This window comes from Schistocerca serialis, chromosome 8 (assembly GCF_023864345.2).
Source record: "Schistocerca serialis cubense isolate TAMUIC-IGC-003099 chromosome 8, iqSchSeri2.2, whole genome shotgun sequence".
Classification (NCBI taxonomy): domain Eukaryota; kingdom Metazoa; phylum Arthropoda; class Insecta; order Orthoptera; family Acrididae; genus Schistocerca; species Schistocerca serialis.
This window is the reverse complement of record NC_064645.1, coordinates 247,588,936-247,608,931: the sequence shown is the minus strand read 5'-3', so window position 1 is coordinate 247,608,931 and position 19,996 is coordinate 247,588,936. Positions and strand designations below refer to the sequence as shown.

The 19,996-nt window shown below is 37.7% G+C and overlaps 1 protein-coding gene across 1 annotated transcript in view; it reads left to right on the top strand.

Moving 5' to 3' along the window:
* Window positions 1-7,360: 7,360 nt before the first annotated feature.
* LOC126416953 (neural-cadherin-like) overlaps window positions 7,361-19,996 on the top strand; it is a 124,005-nt gene continuing 111,369 nt past the window's right edge. Inside the window, exons 1-6 of the mRNA XM_050084834.1 lie at window positions 7,361-7,512; window positions 10,510-10,585; window positions 10,721-10,839; window positions 12,996-13,133; window positions 13,325-13,653; window positions 14,546-14,754. Coding sequence (XP_049940791.1) covers window positions 7,361-7,512; window positions 10,510-10,585; window positions 10,721-10,839; window positions 12,996-13,133; window positions 13,325-13,653; window positions 14,546-14,754 — 1,023 coding nt within the window. The remainder of the gene's footprint in view (window positions 7,513-10,509; window positions 10,586-10,720; window positions 10,840-12,995; window positions 13,134-13,324; window positions 13,654-14,545; window positions 14,755-19,996) is intronic.

Genomic DNA, 19,996 nt, shown 5'->3' with positions numbered 1-19,996 from the left:
GACCGTATCTAGCTGTGCTACTCTCCACCTTGCCCCTCCATGCACCCAATAGCAACACTTCACCGTCCTCCACCCCTACCCTGCTAACCCCCCCCCCCCCCCTCCCTGCACCGGCCTCCTTCTTACCCCCACACAGGTGCCTCTCCCAGTATGTGCTGCTGCTTACACTGATCATGTGTGTGTGTGAGAGCTGCATGTGTGTGTGTGTGTGTGTGTGTGTGTGTGTGTGTGTGTGTGTGTGTGTGTGTGTGTTTTGTCTATGTTTGACAAAGGTCTTGTTGCCTGATAGCTCACTTTCTGACAGTCTTTTTGTAGTGTCTATCTGCAACTCAGCATGTCTGCTATATGGTGCGTAGCAACTATCCTTTTCATAACATTGTTACATCCTACCCTGAATTTCCATTGTTTGATTTAGTTTTTCTATGGTAATTCCATAAAAGCCTGTTGCCAATACCAATGGATTCAAGACTTAAGTACCACTTCTTTGATGAGACACCTTGAAGATGCCAGGTTTTACATTCTACATCTGCATACATACTTCACTAAATGGTGCAGGGTGAAGGGAACTTTGTACCACTACTAGTCATTTCCTTTCCTGTTACACTTGCAAATAGAGTGAGGAAGAGAGGACTGTCTATTTGCTTCTGCAGGAGCCTTAATTTCTCTTATCTTATCTTCATGCTCTTTAACAAAATGTATGTTCACAGCAGCAGAATTGTTCTGCAGTCAGCTTCAAATGCCAGTTCTCTAAATTTTCTCAGTAGTGTTTAGTGGAAAGAATGTCATCTTCCCTCCATGGATTGCCATTTGAGTTCAAGAGTTCACTAAGCATCTCTGTATTACTCAGCAGAACTATTAGGACTCCAGCATCTCATTCTGACGTGGCCTGATCTACTACTCCAGTACAAAGGGAGACAATTGCCTGCCGCCTGTGGTAACACACTGATTTATTAGCCAAATACATTAGTTGTATTTTTAATTTCTGGTGAAAATGTGTGCTGCTTGATGTAGTCATACATAGATGGTGATATGAAGTGAATTTTTTTTAATTGTGCCATAAAATGCTCCATAAACTTAAATGAGATTTCCAGGAGGGAAGAAAATGTTCTTTACATGGAACATTATTGAGAAAGTTTATGTGATTTACATTTGCAACAGACAGCATAATGAGTCTACCGACACAAACAGACAGGGGTTGGACAAATGGGGAAATACCAGGAGAAATGCATATTTGAAGATAAATACAGGTACTAGTCAAGCCACCAGGCCGCACTGTTGTATTTGACTACAAATAACCTCTGCGATGTCTTCAGTATGTTGTGAGTGCCAATCATGGTCAGAACAGTGTTCTGTGTAGTTGTGGGTGCATTATGCCAGAGCTATGTGAACTTGAACATGATTGAATTTTTTGATTTTGAGAAGACAGAAGGAGCAATCTGTTTAACTTGCTAAAAACACTCAAAAGCCAAGATTGCATAAATATTTCTTTATTTAAAATAACCTGTTTTGACAGATTTTGCTATCACTTTCAGGTCTTAAAAATCTTTTTGTCAGGAAACATCTTTATTTTAAGTTGGAGATCCCACTTAAAATGAACAGTGATTGACTGTTCCGTCAGTTCTTATTAGAATATTTTATACATTGTGAATGAAACACACACAACAGTGATGTAATATTCTACATATATTAAAATGAACATGTTTTATAACAAACAGATTTGTAAGACCTGAAGATTAGTGAAGTCTGTTGAAACCAGTTGTTTTAAATAAAGAAATATTTATGTGATCTTGGCTTTTGAATGTTTTTAAATTGAACATGAGCAGATTGTTGGTGCTTAAATGATTCAATTCAATTCAATTTATCATCATCCATTTTATCACATACATGATATAGGAATTGTCATACAGAAAGAGAGAGAGAGAGAGAGAGAGAGAGAGCATGATTTATATTTTGAACAACTAAGGTAAATAACATTTTCTTAAATACACTTTAACATTTTCTTAATTACACTTTACATATTTTGTCTTCTTTTTACATGAAAGTTGAAGGAAATGAAGGTTTACACAGAAAAATCAAAAGATGAGCACTATCTGTTTAGATAGCAAAGAAATTCATCAACACTATAGAAACTTTGACCTAATAGTAGCCTAATTAATTCTTTTTTAAATACATGTATGTTTTGTATGCTTTTTATTTCTTTTGGTAAGGCATTGAACATTATTTTGGGTAGATACATGACACTATTTTGGTACAGGGCAGCTGAATGTGTGTTTCTATGGAAATCGTGCCTGTTTCTGGTTTGATAGTTGTGTACTTGTGTAGAGAAGAGAATTCTTGATTTGACTTCAGGAAACATACAGTTTCATAGATGAATAAACTAGGGAGGGTCTAAATTTTCAACTCCTCAAAGAGTCATCTACACCCTTCAGAATACGAATAGCTCTCTTTTGGAGGTTAAAACAACTTTTTGTGACACCTGTATTCCCCCAAAATATAATACCATATCTTAGATTACCATGTATGTAAGAGTAGTAGGCACATAGTATTGTTTCAAAATTGCAGTTTTCTTTAAGTTTTCTTAGTGTATACCAGTATTTGCTAAGTTTTTTATTCAATAGTTCAACATGTTTTTCCCATCTTAAGTTATTGTCCAGGCAGACACATAAAAATTTTGTAAAAGAAGTTTGTTCCATTAAACTTTTCCCAATCTCTACTCTTATGTCATTTTTTAGTTTGTTCCTTATGTGCCTAAAATTCATCCAAGTGGTTTTTTGTCATTTAAAATTAATTAATTGTCCTTTAACCATTCAGCTGCTTCCTTCATTGTTGGAGTTATTTTTTCTTGTAGGTCAGCTTCATTAACTCCCTTTATAAAAAGGCTCACATCATCTGTAAAAAGTACTAATTCTGCTCTTGCTATATGCTTAGGAAAATCATTATTAAAAACAAAGAAAAGCATAGGGCCTAGAACAGAATCCTTGGGTACACCACAGTTGACATTCTGGTATGTTGAGTAATATTTTGTGCCATTATGTATTAATTCAACACTGATATCTGTTGCACAGACACGATTGAAACCAGCTGTATGCTTTCCCATGGACTCCATAGCAATACAGTTTCTCTAGCAAAATATCATGGCTGATGAGGTAAAATGCCTTAGATTGATCTAAAAATATTCCACAGTTTAAGACCTTATTATCCATTGCAGTTAAAACCTGTTCCAAGAAGTGATATATCGCTGTTTCTGTAAACCTATTTTTCCTGAACCCATTCTGTGCATTGGTTAGAATTTTGCATTTGTTTAGGAAACTCAACAGTCTCTCATACATAAACCTCTCAATAGCTTTAGCAAAACCTGACAGTTGTGACAATGGTCTATAATTTTGTATGGTATATGGACAGTCTTTTTTATAAAATGGCTTTATTATTGATTTTTTAAGTGCAGAAGGGAATTTACCTGTTATGTATTAATAATATCAAATAATTCAGTTACTATTTTGTTTGCACTGTGTTTTATGACCTTATCAGGAATATCATCACATCCACACGACATTTCATTTTTCAGCTTGTTAATTGCTTTTCTTTCTTCTGAATGCATAACTGGGTACAAAAACATTGTCTTTTCATTTGTGGGAACTTTTGACTTACTACTTTTTGACTTCCCCAGGTTCTCGATAAGATTTTGAGCAGTGTTAATGTAGTAATGATTGAATGTATTGGCAACACATAGAGAGTCTTCAACAACTTTTCCTCGCTTTTTTATGATAAGATTATTGTTTGTCATTTTGGATTTACCAATGTTATGGTTTATGACCTCCAAGCTGATTTGGTTTTATTGCTGCCTTTTCTGATAATTAAATCAATGTTCAGTTTGTTTTCTGCATGAATAACTTTTCTGTAGACTTTTCTGTGGCATCTAAGATATGGCTTTAATGCTGCATTATGCTTTGAATGCCAACCCAAATTTCTGAGGGTACCTGCAGATTTCTTAACTCCCGCAGTTAACTATGAATTAGATTTGAGAGAGATTTTTACTTTTACGGCGGAAAGCGACATTAAAGCAGTATTTATAATCAGAGAAAAATGACTCCTATTTAGAGCCTACAGCTTTGTTTGGCTCTCTGTCCCATTCAATACTATGCAACATGCTATGAAAATTCCAAAGTCTACTTTCATTAATGTATCTTGTTTCTGTGTAGCTTCCACTGCTATGTTTATTCCTAACCATATTTTTTAGTAAGAGCTTGATTGCCATATGGTCAGAGAAACCAGTATCTGTTACTTCAGCCTCATAACTACAGATCTCTTTGTTAATAAACATCTAATCAATTGTTGTCCCACATCCATCTCCATATCTGGTGATGTCAGTTACTGTGGCTCCTAAATTATATGAGGTGAAGAGATTTAACAATTGATCCTTGGGTGCATTATTACTTCTAAAATAGACATTGAAATAAACCAGTATGACTGTTGATTTTGACCTAAGTCTCAATTCATTCATTAGATCCTCAAGATTTTTTAAAAATAAAGGAATATTCCCAGAAAGTGACCTACATATACAGACAATTACCAAACCACAGTCAGTCAGTTCACAGACACAGTATTCAAATTCTTCTTATATACACTTTACATTGCTTAATTTTACTTCTTTAGAATTAAGATTGTCTTTAACATAAATACAAACACCTACACATCTGTACTTTTCTCTCCAAAAACTGCTTTGATTTTAAATTTGGGAAGGGCGGTTGTACATATTTGAGAGTTTTGTAACCAGTGTTCACTGAAACATACAACAGATACTTGCATGAAGTGCCAATATGTTTTGATCAACTGATGATCGAATCCCAATGGTCCTGTGCCTACACTAATCATAGCTGGCAATGTCATTGAGTCAACATGTGAACACTTAGGGCTGGTCTATTGTGAAGCTCCATATTCAATAATGTATGATGAAAGGCGTGCTTCTGAAACAGTTGTACATGCGCCATAATTGTGCTCTTTTGGCAGAGATGCCACAGATCATGATCTATCCTACTTTAGAGAGCAGACAAGCCTCCAAATCCCACATTCTGTGTAATGCCATGGATGTCAAGCTATTTAGCAGCTTTTGATAGTTTCACTGTTCCTCTACCTCATTCTGTAGAAGCTTAAGACAGCAGCATGTGTATGTTTGACCAGCTTCACCATTTTTGAGATCCTTGTTCACGTACTCTGTGTAATAATAGCCTGCTCTTTGTCAAAGTCGCTTATCTCTATGAATTTCCCCATTTGCAGCCCATGCCTTTGCTATGGTGATCCCCTGTCCATGTCCACTCTACTTACATATTTCTGTTACCACCAGTGGGCAGTAATCATAATCAGTGTATATTAAACTAGACACTGCCATTATTCTATAAAACTTTATTAAAGTTTATTCTTTAATGTTCTTCTTATTGTTCTACATATTAGCCTAAACTTTCTCAGCTTTTCCTTAATTTCAGTGCTAGTGTCATGGTATATCACAGTCTAGAAACTTCAAATGAGTACTGAACAGTTCATGGGTGTACTACCAGTTCATAGTGTTCAAAACGCACAATATTGTGGTAATCAGACATTCCTCCATCATCAGGTGCGCTGATGAACTGTGCTCTCAAGGATGCGCAGCCAACTAATATCCCCTGCCCCCCCACAAGCCACTCCATCCATGGTCTGCATCCATGACCATGAGTCATTAGTCATGGAGATGCTAGTTGACATTTGTGATAGCGTTGTTGTTAGTTCCCTGTCTGCCCTGGTCACCAGATCATTTTGTTTGTTGAAAATCTTCTTCATTAAACTCAGAGCTGTTTCCCAAGCCTTAGTAAGATAATAGCCACAATCTTTGTTTATGAGAGCATCCCTGGTGTGAATTTCTATTGCCTCCCTAATGACACTGCCACAGTAGTTTGAAGTCTGTGCCAAGATCCTGGTATGTTTGTACTACATCCCATGATTCTTAGACAAATAGTGCTCTGTAACTGCTGACTTCTTGGGATGTCAGTCAAGTGTGCCTCTGGTGTTCTTGACACTGTCTGTCCAATACATGCCTTCCCACATTGACACAGAGTCTGATATACACTGGCCTTCTGCAAACCAAGATCATCTTTGACAGTTTCCGATCACACTCATGTTTTCTTTGGCAGGCAAAAGACAGATTTTACTTGGTGCTTGTAAAATATGCAACTGATTTTTTCCCAGTAGTGTGCCAGTGTATGGTTGGACACTATGAACCAACAGTACACCCATAGACTGTTCACTCAACAAATATGCTGGGAGAAACCAAAGAATCACAGTTTAAAATGACTAGTTTGCTATATTATTTTGCCATCAGTGACAATCTTAGTTCTTAGAGGATGCTTTCCCCTGAATATGATTACTTTGGTTTTGCTTGTGGAGATCTTTTCTAGCCTGTTTCATAATACCATAATCATTTGTATTAAATAATTCAGTTTTCTTCTTTCATAAGTTTTAATCTTTTTTTCAAAATCTCTGAGTTCTCTTCCATTGTCATTCTCATAATGTTCCCCAACATATTACTTCCTGGATATGCCATTATTCTTGAGTATTGAAAGCTAGATTAGTCAAAACAAGATGTTGAGTTCATTCAGGAAAATTTTGTACTGTTTCTGTTAGAGAGAGTAGGATGCTTACATTTTAATGTTTAGTAAATATTAATGTCATTAGACATTGAGTACTAGGTTGGCTAAAGTATGACACAAGAAAAACAATCATAGTCTATTTAGTAGTCTGTCCCTCTGTTTTCCTGCAGTGATCTAGGGAAAACATGTAAAATTTCAATAAGGATGGATGGATAAGCACTTGAATGTTAATCCTGCAAAATATAAATCTGGTATTCTTTATAAGCAAGGCACTTTGAAGGACAATATGTAGGCCTATCCCACAAACAAGCAGGCTATCAACAAGTAGACTGCTTATAATTGAAAACTCTCTTCAGTGGACAGAAAGACCTTAGAAATGTTAAAGTAATTAACAGTCATTTTTGGGCTTGGTGGTCTAATGGTGAAGTGTGACGGACATCTGAATTTTTCAGTCTGCCTTTATGTTAGCCTTGGCCTCCCACTTATGTCAAGATATGTCAGTAACAGCTCATGGTTCAGATTCCACATTAAACTGTAGATCCCCTTTTTCATGGCAGGACTACTGTTGTAGGACAGGTGCATGCAAGTTGCCAAAATGGCTTACTATTGAAAGAAATTGTGAACAAGTGGCTGAACATCTGTCTTGAAGAATTCCCAGACAATCATGCAATATAAATTTAGTTTGCTTTACTTTACTTTACTTTACTTTTACTTGGGAATCACTGTCACTCAAGAATATAATGATGTGCAGTGGAATGATGGTTAAGACAGTGAATTCCTATTCAACATCTTTGTGGGATGGTTCCTTGTTTAAAGGACCAGTATTTTTTAGTCTCCAAAACAACTCTGCTTCACTTATGACTAAATTTACAATGTATTCTTACCATCACTACCTGTAAGTACCTTATTTTCTTATTCCTAATGCCCTTCATGATAGACAGTTCCTGCCCACTCAGCTTTTTATGGGAAGACATTTTCTCTTTCCTTTCTCTCTTTTGTTTCTTACATATTTCATGTCCTCTGCTAAATAAGATTCATGCTTTCATACTTAATCATATGTCTTCTTTTGTCCTTCTTCTACATGGTTCCTGCATAATCACCTATTTTAATTTTTTGTGTTTCTTGTACACTTGACCACTGATCAACTATCAATATAAACCTGTCCAGGGAATAGCAGCAGCAGCACCTGGTGAGGGATGACTGAGAGTCAGACACATGTATAGTGCATGTAGTATCAGTGAGCGTGGTGCCCGTGTGTAAAATAGTTAATCACACAATCTATCTCAGTCTGACTGAAGGCAGATTGTGATGGCCCACAGGCCCAACATGAGCATTTCAGAAACTGCAAGACTTGTCAGGTGTCCAAGGAGTGCTGTGTTGAGTGTCTTCAACACATTGCAAAACCAACACAAAACAATGTACAGATTGTGTGGCAATCTCTTATTATAGATGTCAGATGTTCCTAGGCTGGGCAGACTGGTATAACAAGACAGGCAGCAAACTGCGGTGGAACTAACATCACAGTTTAATGCTGGGCAAGGCACAAGTGTGTCCCAACACACAGTGCTCCAAACACTCCTAACAATGGAACTCCACAGCTGATGACCCTTGCATGTGCCAATGTTAACACCACAACATCGGCAACTATGACTGAAATAAGTATGTGACTGTCAGCACTGGATGGTGGTACAAAGGCAGAGAATTGCAGACTCTGACAACTCCCAATACCTTCTTCATCGTGCCTATGGGAGGGTGCAAATCCATCATCTTCCAGGAGAACAGCTCCTTGACTCCTGTACAGTGGTATGGAGACAAGCTGGTGGTGGCTCCATTATGCTCTGGGGAACATTCACATGGGCATCCATGGGTCCAGTGGAACTCATTCAAGGTACTGTGATGGCCAAGGAGCATCATACACTGATTGCAGACCACATATTCCCCTTCATGACAGTCATGTTTCCCAATGTCAGTGGCATTTTTCAGCAAGATAATGCACCATGTCACAACGTCAAGAGTGTGATGGGGTGTTTCGAGGAACATAGTAGCGAGTTCCCCAACTCACCAGATCTGAACCCGACTAAACGCCTCTGGGATGTGATTGAACATGGCATCAGAGCTCATTGGCTCTTTGTCCAGCATCTATGGGAAGTAGGTGACACGTGTGCAGCAGTGGTGCCAACTGCCTCCAGCAACCTACCAATGCCTCATTGCTTCCAGCCCATTGCTGTTATCTGTGCCAGAGTTGGACATCCAATCTATTAGGCTATTCTTGCTGATCAGTGTATGTCAGTTTGTTGTATCTCTTCAAAGCTCATTAACAAGTCTTGTATATAATTTGTAGATTTAACTTCAGTCAATTATTCCAATGCCTGTTGGTTTGGTCTTGACATAGGACTCAGTGATCTTTTTCACCCTGTTCCACTCTTCAGTTTTCTTGCTTCATCTTTTTCTTTAAATATACTCTGATCTCCACAATTAAAGCGACAAAGGGAAATTTTGCAAGGTTGCATTTATTTTGTCACAAATCAGTGTAAAGCATACAGAACTCAAACATCTACAGGAGACAAAAATGTTCTTGTTTTTTTCCAATTCAATGTATTTGCACACACATTCAGATAACTGATTAATGTACTCAGTGTGGGGTATGACCACCTCTGACAGCAATATAGGTGAGATAATGGTGGGGTATCCTGTGAATGAAGTCATCAGTCTCGTGTTGAGGCAATAATGCCCATTCTTCCTGCAGAGCTGCTCACAGTTGGTGGATGCTGACATGATGCAAGCCATCTCCCTAGTGCATCCCAGACATGCTCTATGGGATTCAAATTGAGAGAGTGAGCAGACCACATCATGTATACAATATCTTCCATTTCCAAGAAAACATCAACCACATGTGTTCTATGAGATCAAGCATTATCATCCAGAAATACAATGTCTGGACCCACAGCGCCTTGCAACAACTGCAAATGAGGTCCCAGGATCTCATCATGATAACTGACAGCAGTTAAACCTTGTCAATTAACCCATATAATTTCATGAAGAAAGGTTCAAGAGGTAAACATAATCCCTGCGCACACCATCAGGGTTCTTCCTCGATCTTGGTGAAGACATCATGCTCCATGTTCCCTCCAGATATGAATCCATCATGAATCACTCTCCAGACTAAATGAGGACTCATCTGTGCAAACAACACTGTCCTGCTGTATGACTGTCCAGGTGGCTTGTTGGTGAACTCACTCTAGATGTTACCTTCTGTGAAGATGCATCAGAGGTAGACACGCAGCATATCTCTGACAATAAAGGTCACTCTGCCAAAGCCTTCTGCACACCATTTGCCTTGAGACAACACATGCAATGGATGTTGCAAACTCATTTGCCAGATGGCCAGATACTGTCATACTGTTACAGTCAAATAATGGTCCTCTCTTCTGAAGTTTCACAGGGTCACCCCTGCCCCAGTCTCCAGGACACAGTTTTGGTCTGTATACACTGTTATCACATCTGAGAAATTATAGAGCAATTCACATTAAGCCATCAGGCCTCATTGGTTTGCAACTGTCCCACTTCCTTGCTTTCTATGGCCATCCACCACAGAGTCTGGTAGGCATCTTCTCTGTGTCATACTGCACTGTCTGTGTCTGTGTACATGGCAATTGTGGATGTTGTGCTACCTGGCAAACAATATCTCATTTCATAGGTGCACTGATGTCATCATTGGCATAGTTGTTCATTGACTGGAATGCCAGCATCTGTGCAGAACATGATTGTAAGGACATATGGTTGACAGTTTGTATGATTATATCGTGAATTAGATACAGGATGGGGAAACAGCAGTTTGTTGCTTTTATTTTGGACACCAGTGTATATTACCAAATTCTGTCTTCTCCATCAGAAGTGGTTCGACATCACCCACACAATCTAGCTCATTACCATGCAACTTCTATGCTCCATCCAGCACTCCACATATTGTACACCGGTAAATGATTCAGGTGCAAGGTGTATCCTATACACCCATCTACCACCTATCAAAATCAAATCACAGACACATCCCATCTAATCAAAGATAGATCTATTCTATGTAAAAGCTATCACACATTCACCAGGTGTGGTGCAGTACATACAGTACAGTCTTTTATATGAATGTGACAACTAATGATGAGTGGCAAACTCAACCAGAAGGCTGCTGGATATCTGCACATCACAACACCAATGACTTTGAAAGGTGCTTGAATATTAATGCATTTTGCATCCTCTTGCTCCCTGCCCCATCACTGCCTCGGCATGCATTTTTACCCCTGATCTGAGCTGATGGGAACTGTTCAACTGACACATCATTCATTCCTACATCCCCATGGATAAACCTTCATTTCTCTGCATCCTCAGACAACCCCTTCCACATCCCTAACCCTCTTCTAATTACCTTATCACCTGCTGACTCCCTTGCCCTCTCACTTCTCTATTGTTATTTTAAACTGCATTACTCTCTTGTCCTAACATTGCATTCTTTCTCCCACCCTTCTGCTGTTCTCCCCCCCCCCCCCCCCCCCTTCCCCACGCCCTCACTCTCTCTCTCTCTCTCTCTCTCTCTCTCTCTCTCTCTCTCTCTATCTCACTCACACACACACACACAAACACAAACAAAACTACTTTTATGTGACTGTACTAGAACTAATACACACTTAGTCACTGTCAATTTGAGTCATCTGTCTTCCATCTCTTAGTACTTCCCCATGCTGCCTTAATTTGAGTCATATGAGTCATCTGTCTTCCATCCATTAGTACTTCTGCATTATTTTTGAGAAAGTGATGTATTCAAGAGTAGCTTCACATATCCATAAAAATGAAGCACTAACAAAATGTCAGTTTGGTTTCCAGAAAGGTTTTCCACAGAAAATGCCATATATGCTTTCACGAATCAAATTTTGAATGATCTGAATAACCTAACACCTCCCATTTTAATTTTTTGTGATCTCTCAAAGGCTTTTGATTGTGTAAATCATGAAATTCTGCTAGACAAGCTCAAGTATTGTGGCATGAGTGGGACAGTGCACAAATGGTTTAATTCGTACCTAACTGGAAGAGTGCAGAAAGTGGAAATAAGCAGTTCTCATAATATGCAAAGATCAGCACATTACTCAAACTGGGGAACTATCAAGAATGGGGTTCTACAAGGGTCGGTCTTGGGTCCTTTGTTGTTCTTGATATATATTAATGACTTGCCATTCCATATTCATGAAGAGGCAATGTTTGTTCTCTTTGCTGATGATATAAGTATAGTAATCACACATGACAAAAAAGAATTAACTGATGAAATTGTCGATAATGTCTTTCAGAAAATTACTAAGTGGTTCCTTGTAAACGGACTCTCACTGAATTTTGATAAGACACAGTACATACAGTTCCGTACAGTAAATGGTATGATGCCATTAATAAATATAGACCTTAATCGGAAGCATATAGCTAAGGTAGAATATTCAAAATTTTTAGGTGTGTCCATTGGTGAGAGATTAAATTGGAAGAAACACATTGATGATCTGCTGAAACGTTTGAGTTCAGCTACTTATGCAATTAGGGTCATTGCAAATTTTGGTGATAAACATCTTAGTAAATTAGCTTACTATGCCTATTTTCACTCATTGCTTGCACATGGCATCGTATTTTGGGGTAATTCATCACTGAGGAATAAAGTATTTATTGCACAAAAGCGTGTAATCAGAATAATAGCTGGAGTCCATCCAAGATCATCCTGCAGACATTTATTTAAGGATCTAGGGATATTCACAGTAGGTTCTCAGTATATATACTCTCTTATGAAATTTGTTATTAACAACCAAACCCAATTCAAAAGTAATAGCAGTGTGCATAACTACAATACTAGGAGAAAGGATGATCTTCACTATTCAAGATTAAATCTAACTTTGGCACAGAAAGGGGTGAATTATACTGCCACTAAAGTCTTTGGTCACTTACCTAATAGTATCAAAAGTCTGACAGATAACCAACAAGTATTTAAGAAGAAATTAAAAGAATTTCTGAATGACAAATCCTTCTACTCCATAGAGGAATTTTTAGATATAAATTAAGAAAAAAAAAGAAAAAAAAACAAAACAAAGTTGTTGTATTAACTTTATTATGTTGTTAAATTAACTTAATTATATCATGTATTGGAAAATTTGACTCGTTCCACATCATTACGAAATATCGTATTCATGATCCATGGAACTAGTATTAATCTAATCTAATCTAATCACCCCCAGCTGTCCCAGTTCTTCTCCTCCTCTCACACCAATCTTCCATCACAATCAGTCACAAATATTATTCCATCACTTTTTTTGTTGTGTACTTGAGACAGTAGTGTTTCATTTTCTGATACTTCAGCTGTGCAGGCCCAACACATGTTATTCCTCTGATAGTAAGCAGTTATGTAATAATAGGAAAAGGACAATATTGGCATAGTTGGTCACTTATCTTTCATGCGTTCATGAGAATAATGTGTGGTTTTATCCACAACAGTGTGTAGGCAAAATAAGATTTTCAAACTGGTGTCACAAAATGTAACCACGTTATTAACATAAACAATTATACAACTCAAAGAAACATACATTAAAATAGTAATAACACAGTATTCTCAACAAGACAGAGGGAAATGACATTACATACTTATGGTTTCCTTATTATTCAGTTTAACTTGTTCATATTGACCCTAGTGGTCAATGTCACCACAAATGCCTCTCATATGGATTTCAGACATGTATGTTTCAGGTGAACATTCTAGCAATTGATGATGGAGTTCCTCCCAAGACATCAACAGCAACACTAACAGTGATTGTTAAAGATGTTAATGACAATGCTCCACATCTCTTAGAGAACTATGAAGCTGTATTAACTGAAAATACTTCCCCTAAAGAGATAATAGAAATACTGGGAGCTGACAGTGATGATTATTCTAGAAATAATGGGCCTCCTTTCACATTCAAGATGGATCCAATTGCAAATGAACAAATTAGATCATCATTTTCAGTTCATTTTGATCAAAGTAAGTGTTCTTTTAATGAAAGTTATTTATTGTGAATTCTTGTGTGCCATATTGATATTGACAAGTAGTATAATGGCTTCTTAAAAATAAATATTGGCCAGGAAACTAAGAATGAGATTCTATTAATGTCCTATTTGTTGATCCCCATTAAGCTACAATATTGGTATGTTATTTTAGTCACCCATAAAAAAGACACTTTGGGACATTCTCTCCTGTTCAGTCTACAACATTGCTTGCTTCATGGGAATATTTCTGAAATTATTTTCTCTTACTCGGAGAAATTCAGATAATGTAATCACCCTGCCAAAGAAACACCTTTAAATTCTTAAACATACTTTTCAAATGTAAATGATGGTGCAGACAAACAAATTCTGGGCTAAATATTGATTTTTTCCTGAAACTCTGTTTGATTTAGTTCTGAAATTCAATATGTTCAAGACCATGTTACTATAAGTAAAATATTCTGTTCTTTTAGTTTTTTTTACTCAAGAACTGTACTGATTTTCTAGTAAGATATTCCACCATTGTGGTTAAGCCATCCACATTTTAAAATCATGCAAATTTATAATTGGATTTTTATTATAGTTGTAACAAATGACTTTTGACCTTAACTGTAACAAGAGGCGAAGTCGTATCAGTTAAGACAAATATTCGTTCTAAAATTTGTGGCCACAGTGGTTGAAAGAGATTTGAAATAAAATTTGCATAATTGATGAGGCAAAGGAACTACTGTACAAAATCACCTTTGCAGATGGTTCCATAGTGTGCTGCAGACTCTAATTTTAAAAATTATATTATAAAAATGATCAGTGATACTTTAATGTGATACCATAATTGTATTCTTGTAATAGCACAACCGTGCGTCACTAGTTCAACTAGTTTTCTTCAACAGAGGGCCCAAATGGTCATGGTTCAGCGATTATATCATCACTGAGATCATTTGATCGAGAGCAACAGAAAGAATATCTGGTGCCTGTATTGGTGATAGATTCTGGTTATCCTCCACTCACAGGAACTTCTACAGTAAAAATTATTATTGGTGATATTAATGATAACAAGATGAAATTTGGGAGGAAAAATATACTAGTTTACAAATACAAGGTAAGGTAAATTTCTTTTTTAAGCATGCAGAGGTTTCTCAGCTATAAACCCCTTGCCTCCCCCCCCCCCCTCCCCTCCCCAAAACCACTCCAAAATTTTGTGTTGGCTATCTGTCCTCTGTTCCACCCCCCACCCCACCCCACCCCCATTTTTTGTTTTCATCTTGTATCTCAAATCAAGTGTAGTATATCTCCACTCAGCTCTTAAATATTTCAAATGTGCTTTAAATCTTTGCCATAGTTTTCATTTATACCAATGCATATCAGACTCTGTAGCAAATTATTTGAGATCTGAAACATTACCTACGAATTAGTATGTGCCATTCCATTGTTAGTTGGGGACTTTAATGACTACACATCCAAATCACGATGCTACTATGGTGTTTGATCCAAAAGCCCCGAATTCAAACAGGGGTACTGAAGTACATTTACAAAACCAGAAATTCGTTGATCAGGGGAAGAGAGAACAGAATTTGTAGTAACTGTTTACAAGCCATTGAGACAATTCCCTGAATTAAACTTTATTGCAGTGTCTTATAGTGTAAGATATGAGATGTCTCTCTGAGTGCTTTTCATGAAGAATAAGCTATTACCAGCACCAAGACCCTCACCTTCTTTCTTCCTTTTGTTATGTAGCCTACCTTTCATAAGAACAGAATGCAACGTTATATTTCAGAAGCACTTGTCACAGTCTGTGTAGAGTAAAATTACAAATTATTCACAAATAAGCCTTCCATTCACAGCAATGTGGAAATCTCACAATTCTTTCAAAACTCATTATAGAATATGGAACTCCAGCAATTTTTAGTGCTCCTTAGCACTATTTTATTACGAATTGATAGCCTCTGAGGCTGTCTCCAGTATCAGGAGACAAAACATCAAAACATTAGGTACTTCAACATGCATAAATCATGACCCTAATGCCCATAAAACAGAAATCACAAGAGATGAATTATTCAAATGTTTAAATAGTCTTTCAGCACCCTTCTTCAACATCTTCATTTTATCACTCCTCATGCAAAGAGGTAAAGTCAGCGTAAATGTAGCAGCTAGATTTTTATCAGCAAAGCTTTCCCACCACAATTTGCCCATGTTTTTTGTCTTAGTTGTGAAGGAATAAAATGTTAGGCATCAAATTACAAAAAAATGGTTCAAATGGCTCTGAGTACTATGGGGCTTAACTGCTGAGGTCATCAGTCCCCTAGAACTTAGAAGTACTTAAACCTAACTAACCTAAGGACATCACACACATCCATGCCCGAGGCAGGGACCGTAGCAGTCACGCGGTTCCAGACTGTAGCGCCTAGAACCGCTCAGCCACTCTGGCCGGCATCACATTACAGGCAAACAGCAGATAAGAAATATTCACAAACACAGTTCACACATAGGTCTGCTAACTCTTCTCCTTCTGCAGCCTCAAACTGAAAGAAAAAAGGACATTGAGCCAGCAGTAGAGTATGCTCTACCAAAACAATGATAGCTGACATTATGGGAAAGTTCTCAATGCTTTCCAATTTCCTGAGCATGACAAACAATTCACAAAAATGTTTAAGAGATAACGAAGAAGGCTGTTGCAATATTGTTGGAATTTTGACTCACACAGTGTTGAAGGCACTTCAGTGGATGAAAACATTTGTGCTCTGATTTCCAGAAGGCTTTTCAAATAATCCAATTTGTGTGCTCAGCAGAGAAAGCCTAGAAGCTCTAGTCATGAAAACCTGGTGAGGGAAGCATCATACAGCTGGCTATTAGGGCACATGTTCAAGAAAACGAAATAACTTGTTCAGCAGGCAAGGAGGTTTGCACAGGAAATACTGTGATAGCTTGTGGTAAAAAGCTCTGAACTGGGCACTGTTCTTGACACACAGATTACTTCTCTAGTTATGCTAAGCAAAATGAGATCCTTTTTCCCATACATTTATCAATATAGTACAGTACGGAAAATTTTATTTTTGTTTTTTGATGAGAGACTAGCAAAGGGACTTGAGATTCATTTTGGGTGACAACACTACAAGTGTGAATCAACTTATAATTTTGAAATAAACCCCCTCCTCATATTTAAATGTGGAGAAAATTGAACTCTTTCAGCAACGGGATGGTCCTGACCAATAGAGCTTCAAATATTTATAACTTTGAGGATCTTACATTTCCACATATGGCTTTACTATACCTTATATTGTGTAGCACTTTCATTTGATTATTATTTTTATCCTGCTATTTTATGGGTTATATTTCCCTGTTGTTCCCTGTTATTTATTCATCTACAGACACTAATGTCTTCATTATCATGCTTGTTCTAATGAGAAACACAAGAAACACACAACCATGTACGAGATACAATTTGTTGGGTCAGGGAGTGACATCAACAAGAATTCAATGAAAATATTTTACAAGTCTTGAACATATTTTACAACTGAGGGTCCAGAGGCCCATGCATGCCACTATGAAGGTGGTATCTGCATCAGGTTTTGCTGGTGCATTAGTGCACATGCATGGCGGATCTAGTGACAGTAGTCAGTGAGTGGGCTGCCCTGGCAGCCACCTGTGGCAGCTGCAGGCATTTCATTTTAATGTTGGTGCACACTACACTTCCTTTAATGGTCCAGCTTACATCCACTACACATACATTTACATCTACATCTGTACTCTGCAAACTGCTGTGAGTTGCATGACAGAGAGTACATCCTATTGTAACATCTGTTAGGGTTTCTTCCAGTTCCATTCACATACAGTGTCTGGGAAGAATGACTGACTGAATGCCTCTGTGCATGCAGTAATTATTCTGATCTTATCCTCATGTTCCTTATGTGAGCGATATTTAGGGGGTTGTAGTATACTTCTAGAGTAATCATTTAAAGCTGGTTCTAGAAACTTTGTTAACAGACTTTCTCAGGATAGCTTATGTCTGTCTTCAAGACTCTTCCAGTTCAGTTCCTTCAGTATTGGCACTCTCCCATGGATTAAACAAATCTGTGACCATTCATGCTGGCCTTCTCTGTATGCGTGCAATATCCCATGTTGGACCTCTCTGGTGCAGGTCCCCCATACTTCAGCAATACTGGTATTCTAGAACTGGTCACATGAGTTATTTGTAAGCAATCTCCTCTGTAGATTGATTTCACTTCCCCAGCATTCTACCAATAAACCAGAGTCTACTACCTGCTTTACCCATGACTGAACTTATGTGACTATTTAATTTCATATTCCTACAAAGTGGTGCACCCAGATATTTGTATGAGTTGGCCGATTCAAACAGCGACTCATTGATATTATAGTTATAGGATACTACTTTTTTTTATTTTGTGAAGTACACAGTTTCATATTTCTGAATATTTAAAGCAAGTTGCCATCTTTGCACCAGTTTGAAATCTTATCAACATCTGACTGTGTATTTATGTAGCTTCTTTCAGGTAATACTTCATTACAGATAACTGCATCAGCTGCAAAAAGCCTGATTTTGTTGTTAATATTATCTGCAAGGTCATTAATATACAATATTAACAGCAATAGTCCCAAAACACTTCCCTGGAGCACACCCAAAATTACTTCTAAATATGATGCTGACTCTCCATCCGAGATAACACACTGAGTCCTCTCTATCAAAAAGTCCTCAATCCAGTCATAAATTTCACATGATATCCCATATGATTCTACTTTTGTCAGTAAGTGTACATGTGGTACTGAGTCAAATACTTTTCAGAAAACAAGAAATACAGAATCAACCTGATTGCCTTGATCCAAAGCTTTGTTAGTCATATGATAAAAGTGCAAGCTGCATTTCACATGATCAATGTTTTTGAAATCCACACTGGTTGGCATTGAGGAGGTCATCCTGTTCAAGGTACCTCATTTTGTTTGAGCTCAGAATATGTTCTAAGATTCTACTATTGGACAGTAGTTTTGTGTATTACTTCTGCTACCCTTCTTGTAGATGAGTGTGACCTGTGCTTTTTTTTTTTTTTTTTTTCAAGAAATGGGCTCAGTGTTTTGTTCAAGGGATCTGTGACAGGTTATAGTTAGAGGAGGGGCTAACTCAGTTGCAAGTTCAGTATAGAAGTTGGCAGGGATTCCATTTGGCAGTGGAGCTTTGTTCAGTTTTAACAATTTCAGCTATTCCTCAACACCAGTGACACTAATTCTTACTTCATTCATCTTTGCAGTGGTACAAGGATTAAACTGGAGCAATTCTCCTGAGTTTTCCTTTGTAAAGGAGCATGTGAAAATGAAGTTAAGCATTTCATCTTTTGATTTGCTTCCTTCAATTTCAGTTCCTGTCTCATTCGCCAGGGACTGGACACTAACGTTGGCCCCACTAATTGCCTTTACATGTGACCAGAATTTCTTTGTGTGGGGTCCTGCCCACTCATCTCTTATAGGGTGCCTATAGGGCTGCCGATTTCCCAGATAGCTATACAACAATTCAAGCAAATCACATTAATAGTTTTTATTATAATAAAGAAGACTGACAATACTTAACTTTGGATCTACAATGAGTTGTTGCAAGCAATGAGTGACACACAAACTGTCAGTGTCCTTCATACAATGCCCATGTAAGTATTCACACTCACTCATTAGTCACTGCTATCCTTAATGTCACTGCTCATCTAGACCTCAATACTAGTGTCAGTCTTCTACTCTGTGGCCAAGGTTGGCAGAAGCGGCCCTTATATTCTCTTTGTATAGAGTCTGCTGCTGTCATGATGCAGTACTAGTCAGTGGGCTATTGGCTGATGTTGTCTCACAGCCTTCTCTGCTCCTGCATTCTTCATCTTCATGCCGGCACTTTCATTAAGCCAGAACACTTTGGTTTCTGTGAAAGACCACTTGACAATATTCTACTACAGTAGTCATTTAAGGCATCACACATTGCTCTCTTGACAGCCAAATGTCTTTCATTCAACATCTCTCTATCTGTAACCCTGTGCTTTGTTTTAAACCTATTTTGCAGTAGTCTCCATTTTTTTAGAAGCTTCCTTGCAGTGACTGTATAGCATGGAGGTTCCCTCCCATTATGAACTGTACATATTTATCCAATGCATGGTCAACTACTCTTTTAAATTTGAGCCAGATTTCTTCTACATGTTCCTGCCCTGTCCTGAAAATTTCAAGATCCTCATTGAGATATGAGACTACCGATTTTTATCTAGTGTGCTGTACGTACATACCTTTCTACTTACTGTGGGGTAGGTGTAATTGCTGGTAGGTTGCTACAGTATGTTCTTTCCAAAAGAAAAACTTCTGTT